Here is a 13120-nt window from a genome sequence, read left to right on the forward strand (position 1 = left end):
ATAGTTTATGGAACTCACTTAGGCAACAAGTGTGGTAAGAAACAGGAATCACATAGCCCATTGGAAAGGACCCAGATTTTAATCCCAACAAGGCCATCCAGATTTTGAAAGTTATAGCTTAATACTAATGAACAACACTATTAAAGAGATTAAATTTGTATGTGTGTTTTAGATCAGCTATGTTAAATTACAGTATACAAATTTTAGTAGGACATCAGGACTTCACCTCAATACGAGTGTTTAACGGTTCATAAAATAACATTTAAGAAGTTAGAAATTTAAACTTTGAGCAGGGAAGACTTATTGTAAGGATAAAATTGTATGTATTAATAGGTTAAATGATGAATTTTTTAAAATTATTTTGCAGGATTCCTTAAGTAGGATTTGTATTATGACTTGTAACACTATTGAACCACGGGCAGATACAGGACTGACTTCCGGGAGGAGCACTAGAAGTCTTGGTAAAATAAGTAAAAGAATGGGAACGAAACTTAATACCTAGATATTAGTAACTAAGTCTAGTTATTTGATCCAGACTGAGTTATTAATGGTTATGCATTAGTCTTTCATACGTATATAAAATAAAAATAGACGTGAATTTACTTCAGAAGTCTTTTTGTCCACTGAATCTTTTTTATCCTTCTGAGAGGAAGATGGAGGGGATATGGGGAGAGGAAGGGGGAGACGGAGGGGGAGATGAAGGGGGAGAGGGAGGGGGGAGAGGGAGAGGGCAGAGGGAGGGGAGAGTGGGAGAGGGAAGTAGTAGAGAGAGGGGAGAGGGAGGGGGAGAAGGAGGGGGAGGGGGAGAGGGAGGGGGGAGAAAGGTAGTCATGCATCTGTATTGTACTGACAACAGTAAAACCGCATTGCAACAAAAAATTTTGTGATTTTGAAAGTTGAAACGGTACATGTCACTGAAACGTGGAGTCACCTGCGGTGAAGGCGGCCAGCCTGGTGAGGGACTGCTTGCCGCAGCCGCCCACGCCCACGATGAGCATGTGGCCGCGGTGCATGCGCAGGACGCGGTGGAGCCTCGTCAGGTGGTCCAGCGCGTCCTCGAACAACACCAGCTCCAGCGTCTGGTTCTCGTTGTACTCGCTCAGGATCTGGTCCCCGGTTCAAACACAACCAGGCACATTACCACACACACCACTCACTCAAACCAATCCAAACACTCGGATGATTTTTACAATAGGGAATATTTTACTAGACATAATATATCGGATACACGTAGGACCGTGTATTTTCCGCGAAAAAATCTGAAAGCTCATTTGACTGCAATGAGGTAGGTATGCCGGGACCGTCGGTTTCTTCCTTGCAATTGGAGACACAGTCTGCAATAGAAGCCACAATTTTTTTTTAACGGGCCAATGAGAACGCCTTTGCTTCCGCTGAATGGCCGTAATTCATGCGCCAACAGTAATCAGGTAGCTGGAAGAAAACTCTACAAATTACCAAACACAAGACGATGCTACAGTGTTTTTAACTTTCAGCTAGTCTCAAAATCTATCCACAAAAAACGCATGACTCTAAACATACACCATTGCTAATTTACACTCTTCAAAGAAAAACCTCAGGAAAGGATGACAAAGGTGAATACATAAACTAGGTGTCCATGAGTATTTGAAAAATTTTTCCATAATTGTAAATAATTTAATAGTCAATATTAATGAATGATTTGATATTTGATTCAAATAATCAAAACTGATAATTTTTTTCCAAATTACTTGTTACCAATAGAAAGGCCTCACCATGTCAAGACACATTCACAAAAAAAAATTTGAAAAAAATGTAACATCTATGATGCTAATATGATTAATTTATTTATTGAGAAATTTAGGTGGAAAGTAAAACCTCATTCTCACATTGTTTTATATTTAACAAATAATCAATGCTTATGATTTAAAATTAATAATTATAATTAAATAATAATTAAAATTAATAATTAATATTCTATTTTATGTATGTGAAACAACTTTCAAACTTAAAACTTGCTAGTTTAAGAAAATGTTTCCCATGTTATTTTTTTTTTCTTTATTTAACACCTATTTGTAACGACTCAAATTATATTACTCTCTTTATTTTACTGTATTTATGAATTAATTTTTCTTGGAAATTTATGAAGTATTTATTTCACTGTACGTTAAAAATCAATTAGAAAAATATTCTATATTCTTGAATATGATATTTGATTCAAAATTTGATTAAAATTATAAAAAAAAAACAGTATTCACAGAAGCCTAACACAAACACAAAAACAACACTATTAGCTGATGTTAAATGTTGCACGTTGGGACAATGCAGAGAATTCCACGGAATGAATTTAGTAAAAAAAAAAAAATAACCGCAATGTTGAGAGTTACAACAAGAACAGTTAAGAAAAGAAAACAACAACCCCAAACAAAACGGTGATGCACAGACGAACACCGTGATGTTAGCTGATGCTTTGTGAATGTCTGTTGGTCAAGAAACTCAAACTACAGCCAAACTCTTTCTCTTATTTTATATCCAGATAAAAGCAAAATTCAGTATACATATCTGGACACAGTATCAGTGCAATTTAGCTTATGTGTCAGTACTTTTTTTTATTTGCTTTAATTGTGATATCAGACAATATTATTTTTTAATAAAATAAAGTTTTAAGAATATGAAACTGTTTTCAGAAAAATCTCAAATTAGTGAAGTTAGGTAACTGAGGAAATAAAAACAATTAAAAATAGATATCAACTAGTTGGAAGAAAAGAGGGCTATAACGTGGGATAAAATACATAACAATGGTTTTTATCAGAATTCAATTAACATTATAGTGTGACTGGCAGGTGACAAAAAATTAATAAAAGTTACCATGATTCCTACATTGGATCAAAGTTCAATTGTGGCATTAGAGATATCAGAAGCTAATTTAACAATGGTTGATTTTTTTTTTTGAACCCAGGTCATATCTAGCTCAAAATGGCAAGACAGGCATTTTTCGGAATTTAACCTCTTTCATAAGGAAAGAGGGTATGTGGTACCATACAATAATCAACAACATCAAAGGAAAAACATCATTTATTTAAAATAATATATTTTTGAACATAAGTTTGTGATTATTAGTTGGGATTTTTAAATATTTTCCCCCGCGGAAAGGGGGGCAAACTCCCCCCTTACAACCTCCTGTATACACCCTTGCAACGAACTGATCTAATCCCTTATAGAAGTATACTTTACACTTAAAACTAACAAATTTCCTTTAGAATTAAAACGTGCACCGGTGATAATGATGGAGTGACTATTAAACTTATGAACTTGTAATTTGTGAGTTCACCCCCAATATCCGCAATGACTCAGCTGCAGTCATCGTTTAGCCGTAGCCACTCACCTCCTTGAAGAGAAGGCTGATGGCTTGGTAGTCAAGGAGGTCCTCATACAAACGCTCTTCGTCCTCCCGGAGGGCATTGCGGTAGTCCCCGAACAACAGAGGGTTTCGCAAGGCGTATTCCGCTTGCTCTGGGAATTGTGAAGTGACCACTTCTACAATGTTCTGCGACATGTGATCTCTATCCTGGTAAATAAAATTACATTATGACATGAGAATAAATATAAAATATACCTAAACTAAATAAGGATAAATTTACATATTGAATAAACATGCTAAACTATAAGAAATTAAGCAAAATAAATATAAACCATAAATTTTATATCTGTGTGAACAGAAATTTTTGAGTTCGAATCAAATTTAATAACAAATATTCTCAAATAAAATATCGAATTTAGACAGCATGAAAAATTTTTTTTTAACATTCTTATGATGGTTAAAAGCCATATTTTCACAAATACTTATGCACGGTTTCATACAACAATGAACAGGGCTCGATTTTAGCACCTGTCCGCCTGCCAGGGACAGGCAAAATCTCGTCCGGGCAGGCAAAATAAAAAAGGCAACTGTCCGGTGGACAGGTGCAACTTGTGATGCCGAGGTTATTCACACGCACTAATGCAGCAGAGGTGATTAATAACATTTATGCGACCGCGACCGCAAATAAAACGTCTTTGACAATATCTATAAATAAACAATAATGGCTGAAAGTGAGTTTGATCCAGCACCAGCAATAAATCTCTGGTATCATGATGTTCAGAGAAAACGTCGACGTCGACCCTTTCAGCCTCCTAATCGAAGATGTTCAAGACAGAATCAGCCAAGTAATTCATGCAGTGACTCGGACAGTGACTCGTCTGAAAATGATGATTAAATAAGGATGTTAAGTGTGTGATAAAAATAGGTGCAAAATATAGTAAGACTTTGAAATTTTTTTTATTTGGGTAAAACAGCGGACAGACAAATTGGATGGCGGACAGGCAAATTTTCGATTACACCTGTCCGTTGGGCAAGTTAAAATATTCCTTAAAATCTAGCCCTGACAATGAATATTCATGGAATTGGTTATAAATGCTAAAATAAGCAAACTGCTTATTATATGCTTCTTTTCAACTTATCAAAATAATTTCCAGATTGCAGATTTTCCAGCTGTCTAAGCTTTAGCCTATCTACTCTTAATATTGCACATATTGAAATGAAATATGATTAATTATATTTGGTCCATTAAAAATTTTTCATAAATTCTAATACAGTAAACTCCCGGTATATCGCGCCCCGATTGATCGCGAAAATGTCCGCAGTGAAATTCTAAACAAGATATCTCCGTACATTATTCCTCTATCTTGTAGGGTTTTCAAATTATGGTCCAATCCAGCCCAGTGTTAATTTCTGAAACACTAGTTCTTAACATCGCTTTATCTCACAAATGAAGCATCGGACCGAGGACCCGATAAAGCCCACCGTCCAGCAACATTATCCAGCGTGACTCGGCTGGGGATTGATGTTGGATAGGCTTGGTTGACGGCAAGTGCTGGGAGGGGAGAGGCGCCGCGGCTGGGAGGGGAGAGGCGAGCCGAGAATATGCGAAGACACCCGGGCCGACGGGAGGGGTGGAATATAAGCGCTAGTGATGAGAGGGGCGGTGAGTAAGCCGAAAGGGGGGAAGTCTGGTGTCCTTGAGTAGTTCACTCATTTCCCGTCTGCACACTTCTCGTGGTCACGTTTGTTGACAAGCGGAGACAAGTCATTGTTGACCGTGCGTTATTGAAGCCGTGTTTTTACAGTCAGTCTTGTTAGCGCTTGGTACGATGTCACAGAAACGAAAAACTCATTCTATAGCAGATAAACTGAAAATCATTGAGTGTGTGAAAAAAGGTGAGACAAAAGCGAGCATATCACGTGAGTGCGGTATCCCAGAAGGTACAATCAGAGGGGAGATGAAAAAGGAACAGAAACTGTGAAATTTTGTGGATGTTATTGAAAGTGATGTAGGGTTGCAAAGAAAAACAATCAAGTTAGGTGAAGACAGTGAACTGGATGAATGCATTTACAGGTGTTTTTTAACTAAACAAAGTGAAGGTGTACCCATTGTCAGGACCTATTTTGAAGGCTCAAGCTGTGAAGTTTCATAACGATTTGCATGGAAAGACGGACTTCAAAGCTTCAGAAGGCACGGTTATCACGATGGAAAGTTCATCACGGAATACAGCAGGCAAGCATCGAAGGCGAAGCCCGATCTTAGAGGGTGGGGCGGGGTAGTTGACGTATACTGTCGGAGAGGGAAGAGGTGGGAAGGAAAGATAAGGCGTAGAGAGAGGTAGAGATTCGAGCGGGCAGAAAAACGGAGAGGGGGAGGGGGTGGGGGAGGGGATGTGTTCACGCAGCACACAGGCAGAGCATGAGTCACTTGACTGAGCAGCGTTGCTGCGTACAAGGCAAAATCAGGTAGTCCGGTGTTTAAAATTCCACTCCAGAATCTTCCCATTTAGTGTGGAGCGCTTACACAAACTATGACTTCTTTTATTTTCTTTTTTACCATCATTTACTGTACAGTATTGGTATTTTACTGGACATCTGTATATAAATGTTTTGTTACAACACTTAAACCTACAGACGTAATATTATTGGGTAATTCATTGTATTATACACGTTCATCTTTTTACTTTGGTATAATGTTTTAACATTAAATAGTAAAGTAAATCAGCTAGCGTATTTTTAATCTTTGCCGAGGAATTCCCAGTGGTCCAATACTTACGTGAACCATACTGTACCACTTTTGCCGTGAGGTAGTAAACAAGCCCCGGAAATGTTTATGTGTAGCGGCCTACCGACCTTTAACCAGAGGCTGGGGAATATAACACTTGCCGATCCGAGCCACACACACTCAGCAATTCGACACAGCGTTTGGTGGAATAAGTAAAGACAAAGTTTAACAGACTTTTTAATACGGCGCCACTGATTGCACTAAAAATAATTTAAAGCAATTTTTGTTTCCCGCGTGTGACCATTTATAATTTACTGAAAGCATGGATGATAAAATTTAACCACTTGACATGATAGAAGATTCTACTGTACAAACGCTAGAATCGTTTTTCCCGTATCTGTGGCCTACTTCTGCAAAAGACACGCTATCTGTAAGTAAATCTAGAATTTTTATTTTGTCAATCAAACTCGGTACTTTGAGATTCATATTCGGTTTGAAGTATCACTACGGCCTTTCTATTTAGAAGACTTTGACCACAGAATCGTGTGTAACCGCACACACTGCACTTTGTTACGGACACTCAGACGAAGCAGATACTGTGGCTGACACCACAAGACTGGCAGCAGCTTGTGTGCCGCACGAGTGTATGGCGGCGTGTGGCGCGCTCGTAGGTCATGCGACAAACTGTGCGCGGCACGCGGAAAAAAAAAATTCAACATTTAATATTTATCTATAAAGTCCGCACATAAGGCGGGCCGGACCGTCTATACTGTGCGTGCTTGCCGACCTATTAGAACACATGCGGTGTTTTATGCCTTTTGACCTTGGTCACATCGAAACATCGCGGTTATGCAACAACGCGGGTAAGAGTTATGTCCCCCGACAACCGCGTTAAATAGGGAGTGTACTGTACGTGATACCAGGAAATAAGGAATCTTAAATACAGGAGAAAAAAGTAGGGGAAATAATAATGTCATAGGAGGAGGGCAATGAGGCCAATGAGGTTGGACTCAAGTAGAATTTCATGTTGTGGTAGCAATGGAGTTGACAATGTGATGTGTGGTTGTTTCAATGTTTGGGAAGTAGTTAGGTTCGTATTTTAAGTGTATTTGAAACATGAAAAGACACAAATTTGCTCGTTACCGAGGTTAGATGTTGATCATCACTGAAAGTATTGCTAAATATTTTTTTGCGTGTTCACCATCTTTTTTTGCATGTTCACCATTGTTGCGGAAAATTAAACTTCTTTTTTCTCTCGACTTAGAATCCACGACAACCAACAATAAATTTTAAAACTACCTCTTACAACAACAAAAAACATAACCTCTGATGTAAAGAAATATATTTACCTCATAGCTGATAAGACGATCACAAATGACTCTGACAAATTCATTCCTCCACACACGCACGAACTGCTCCGGGAGTGTGAAGTACGTGGAAGACGTGAGGCACATGCCAGCGCATATCCGCGACAAGTCTCGCAAGTTGAAAATGTAGTGAAACCTGGACGGCGTGGGTGGGAGGTCGATTATAATCACCTGAATGAATAAAGAAATGCTTAAATATTGATGCAAATAAACTATGGCCAACAGAAATATGTTATTGTCACTAAAAACAGAAACCTTGATAGACCACACACAAGTACACATGATTAAACAGTTTAAAAACATATGTGTTTATCATTCTAAACATTTATTTATAAGGTCTGGTACGCTGGTATGAGCTGAAAACATCTACTAAATGGGATGGGCATATTATGTTTGTTATGAAAATCCCTCCCCACACCGTTAAATATATACCAAATCAATTACAAACACAGTGTATAATCATCAGTAACAAAAAAAAACTCATGGAAATAAATTATGGTGGAGACACTTACTTTGTACAACTTAAGAGTCACATCTACAATGGTGGAGACCAGAGCTTGGATCTCTGGTGCAAAATTCTGGGTGTGGCCTGCCAATATGGAAGTGTATATGTGTTCCAGAGTCTCGTCGGAAGGAAATATGAGGTTGAACACACTGAACATAGATATAAAGCGTGGGTCTACTGCGTTGCGACCCCCACCAGCTTTGCCCATCGCAGCAAAGAAGCCTACAACACATTAACAACACCTATTTAAGACTGATTGGCTTTTACATAAAGTAAACACTAATAAACCAGATTAACTCTCGCTTTGTGTAAACTAAGAACAAAATCTTCATGAGCCCCGCATTTGAAGTTTCTAAACCTTAAGATACATACTACGGTAGATCCAGTGTGCAAATTAATCAGGGTGAGTGAATGGAACAAAGAAGAGAGGAGAAAGTTACCCACTCCCAGGGGTGCATGGAGGGATGAAGGAAGATGGTAAAAGGAAGGGAGGGGGGGGGGTTTGGATGTATGTCCTTCCCCCACCCCCACCCAACATTGGAATTCTATGTACACTCCTGCCCACTCCTGACTCATAGGAGAAAAAAAATGGTTTTCCCACACAGGAAAACTGATATCCCTCTGATAAATATTATTGAATAAGTGAGATAAAAGTACAATGGTTCCTCAATAGTACAAGTGAAATGTCTTGCGAGCTGGCCTTGCTCAGAGCGGACTGGCAGAGGCCGCATGGAACCCAACAGGGCCGACTCAGCACGGCCTAGTAACACATCAACCTTTCTAAAAACATCAATCATCATAATGACAGCGGTGCGTATCTAAGAACTTGCTAAACACTACATGGTCAACATATTTTGAAAGGGTATGGCATTTAAAGAATAATTCTGTGCTCAAGGGGATTTTTTCGACCTCCTTGGCAACGCCCACTGATATGCATTCCCTACCCCGACTTCCCCTTCCGCCCCACTTTAATCCCATGATCGTTACCCCCACACTGACAGCTCACAAGTTGTTTGGCTCCCATTATAGTTACACATCAAATTTTTTATACACAATTACGGTAAAATGCCGAAAAAGCCTGTTGCTTATTCATTTCAATATAGGCTGTGAATGATAATTTACTTGTGTGGCATGCAGACTTTGTGCATGAACTTAAGTAACTGGAGTTCTAGATGCACAAGTCATCTTTATACCCAATCTAAACTTTGGTTCATAATACAAGTACAGAAATCCCTGTTACAAAGTTTCTCAAGGTACTTAGAAATTTAGACTTATTAACAGGAAAAAACTTATTACTGTAAGCAATTACAGTGCAAACCTGTTATGTTTTTCAAAGGGAATAAGGAAAAAGAAATTATAAGCAGGAAATATCAATTTAGCTCTGGTAAGTGTCTGAACATTTAACCCAAGGACTCATCAGGCTGTGTAAGCAAATTTAATTTTAAATAATTAAAGGGTAAATTCGATGCTTGAATTTGCTTAACCAAGCCAATAAATTTTCAACTTTGTTTTGCTTCCAGCTTCTATTTTATTTGTCTTTTAATACATACTGCCACATTTCTGTAAAATTGTGGTCACGATTTGTGATAATGTTTAAGAGTGGGAATGCCTATTTCCAATTCATTCACCACTTGAAAATGTGTAGTTTTTGGAATTCCTACCAATGAATGAAATAAATTAAACTCTTAATTAGCAATATAAAACACTTTTTTTTGCCATTGCAGAAAAGTTGGAAAACTAAAATATTGTAGGACTACGTATGTACATATGAAAACACGCCAGAATGGCATATGATTTTTTTTTTAAGATAAGGATGCCAATAGACACGTAACTGAGAAGTTTAGTCAACACTAACGTTAGCACTAGTGTTCTAGCACACTTACATTTTGTTTTAGCATACAATCCTCTTTGAACAATCTACATCTATGGTATAACAGTGATTGTATACAAAAATTTACGTAAAATGTAAAGTAAAATTTTGAACATGTTAAACTTCACAGATGGGATCATGTTGAAATAGTTAGGTTTTTAAAACTTATTTTACAATTATTGAATTTTAGAAAGCAAACACTTGGGAAACATGCAGGAAATAAATGCACTGTTCTTATGGGGAAAATGTCAGGACTTATATGACATATGCAGGAAAACATTATAACAGGCTTCTATTGTAACGATCAAGAGGAATTTGCTGTAGGTACCGTACTTCTTTCATAACTCAAATTAACTATACTACAATTAAGTGTATTATATATAAAAAGACACTGACATGCCGCTGTGAGACGAACTTGAAGATAAGTTAAACTGCAGTTTGCAGTTTTGTTCATGTAAATAAAAAATTTTTTTGGTTATATTTTTTAATAAACATTAAATTATAACTTATATCTGAAGGTCATTTCTAAGAACTCATATATATTATAGGGACTAATGTGGTTTGATATACTTGCTATTCAATACAGTTTAACAAGCTATAAAAAGTTATACAAAAATACTTCAAACCCAATTTATCAGAAAAATGTTTCAATTTGAAAGTTGTACAAATATTTCGTTCTCTCAAAAAAAATTTTAATTTTCATTATGGCAATATCTGTTTTCATGAACTATAACAATCCAAAATAAATTGCATTACTTACCAATGTCTTTAACTGTTTTCCAATTCAGGTCCTTTCCTCTGTCGTAAAAACCACCCTTCTCGAATAATAGTTTCAAAAGTGCAATAGGCTGCTGGGTACCGTAAGTGTCTACCTACAGACAAACACAATGTAATATCAAGTATTCAGAAATTATTTGAATACTGTTTACAAGAGTACCCTATTTATAGCGAAAAAAAAAAAATACTTAAAACTCATGTAACAACCTTGGAGATACTGCTCTGCAGGTAAAAGTACAAGAAATGACCAACAATTGGCCAAGCTTGATTAGGGATCTTCTGAGATGAAAAAACTCTAGAAACAATGTAATAAATAAATAAAAATTATACAGTGATATTGAAAAATATTGCAAGAAGAGGTGCAGGTGGTTAGCTTTAAAATGAACCTTTTTTGAAACCCTACTTAAAATCAACTTTCAGTATCCCTCCAGCAGTTGGTAAATTCAATACTCCCATGGGCCCCTCATCTTGATTGCTTGCCTTGGTCAGGCGGAACTGCTGAATCATCACAAACATAAATTATTACTTTCACATCAAATCTTACTCTATTTTTCTTAATGAAAAGAAACATATTTCAGTGACCAGTCTTTTTTAAGTAACATGCAATGTCACAGAACTACTTTCCTTAAATTAATATCTAATTGACATGGTGTGAACCTAGCTACATTAGCCTTGAATTGTGTGACATTTTGCAAAAATTCATTTCAAAAGTATTTAGGTAAATCTGAATAAAATGTAGTTAACATGTAGCTACACTCAGAACCCTCAGTATCCAAATTTGTTGGCTACATATATGTACTTATCAAACTTTTTTTTCATTAAAAAACCATAAAATCCTAGTGAAATTGAAAAAAACTCTGAGTCACTACAAACAGTTCACAACATTGGTTCATACGTATAACAAGGTTGTCCAGTTTGAAATATGTGCCAACTCCGGATACTAAATATGAATCATTGCCAAAGTGCAATATAGATGCATCAAGGATGGTACTTTAAAGATTTCAAGAACCTTGGAATGTATCCTTCCTCTAGTAAAACTAAAACATAACATGAAAATACTGTATAACGAGATTAGCATATTATAATGTTTGTCTGACCTAATGGGTGGTCCTACACATAAAAAAAAAACATTCCTAGTCCTGTCTATGCACTGTCCTAACCAGTGGCAGATGCATAGGGGGAAGGGGGGATATGCAACATCTCGGTGAAGGCAGTGCATTATTTTAGGAGATGCAAGGTGAGCTGCTACAACCCCTGGACTCAGAATTCACAAAAGCAGTGATGCATGTTGACAATGAAAATGTAACTGTTCAAACCTTTTGTTGATGCAAGTTTCTTGAAAACAAAAATTCTTATTTAATTTTTCAAATCCCCTCCCTACATTAATTTCTGCATCTGCCACTGGTTTTACCATTGGTAACTTTATACTCAAGTCAAATTTATGTACTCAACAGACTTAAAATGTTTTGCACACTACTATGAATTCAATGGCAATACCTGTGGCATGTTTAAGTCATCAATAAAACAAATCAGTTTTTTTCCTATTGGAGGTCCATACATATCTTTTGTTCTTTTTTCTAATGATGACTCCAAGTTTCTTTGAACGTCCATTGAATTGGTGCGAGACGAGAAGTTGATATTGAGAACCATCTGTGAAACAAGTTTCTAGTCAGAGTAACAGTAAAAATTAAAGGTCCATGATATTAATTCAAAATTGACATTTTACAGTTCTTTCCATTGCAAACAATTCAGTAAATTAACTTCAAATATTAAATAATGAGTTTAAAACATAAAATATATAGGTAGATATATCATGTTATCTGGATAATGATTTATTACAAAAATCAATATTGAAAAAACTAACTTTCTTACAAATTTACAGGAACTAACATGTCTACCTGAGAAGTTAGGAGTATGACCAATGAAAAATACTTAATATACACATCTCACAATCTTACTTACGTAAGTGTCATCCAGCTGTCTAAGAAAATCTTGAATTATTGCAGTTTTAGATGTACCTGTTTCCCCAACCAGGGCAACTGGCCTTTTAACCTATAATCATAATTTTTCAAGTATAACTATGATAAAGCAAAATTTACCATACACATATGCATAGTGACTCAATAATCAAAGCAACTTTTTTAGTAAGTCCTACCTACAAACTAAAGAAAAAAAATTTAAATACTTCATTAAGTTAAATTTTAAGTTTTTAATTACATGGTATTCTACAGAAAACAATACAGAAGTGCCTCCTGATTGTAGTGGGCTAAAAGGCCTGTCTCTGCTATCAAAAGTTATATATCTATACATCAATAAAATAGGTTTAAATCATCACAATTTCATATTACTTTGAACATACAACTTTTATTTTCCCCACAAATTTTCACATTTCATACTATTTTTCTGCTAATGAAATGGATTTAGACTTTTGTGTTTAATACTTCCCAACACTTCCCTAGTCAGCCTTCTCCGGCTGCCAGCTTTACACATTAAAACCTATAAGTCACGAATGTTTTAGTTCTACATTGTCTTTTTAAAC

The 13120-nt window shown here is 36.5% G+C and overlaps 1 protein-coding gene across 1 annotated transcript in view; it reads right to left on the reverse strand.

Moving 5' to 3' along the window:
• Positions 1-13120, reverse strand: part of LOC134534735 (dynein axonemal heavy chain 10) — a 426663-nt gene that overhangs the window by 78656 nt on the left and 334887 nt on the right. The window contains exons 45-51 of the mRNA XM_063373236.1: positions 12544-12633; positions 12079-12231; positions 10565-10676; positions 7942-8156; positions 7412-7600; positions 3362-3544; positions 932-1106 (exon numbers count right to left, since the gene is read on the reverse strand). Coding sequence (XP_063229306.1) covers positions 932-1106; positions 3362-3544; positions 7412-7600; positions 7942-8156; positions 10565-10676; positions 12079-12231; positions 12544-12633 — 1117 coding nt within the window. The remainder of the gene's footprint in view (positions 1-931; positions 1107-3361; positions 3545-7411; positions 7601-7941; positions 8157-10564; positions 10677-12078; positions 12232-12543; positions 12634-13120) is intronic.

This window comes from Bacillus rossius, chromosome 8 (genome assembly GCF_032445375.1).
Source record: "Bacillus rossius redtenbacheri isolate Brsri chromosome 8, Brsri_v3, whole genome shotgun sequence".
Lineage (NCBI taxonomy): Eukaryota > Metazoa > Arthropoda > Insecta > Phasmatodea > Bacillidae > Bacillus > Bacillus rossius.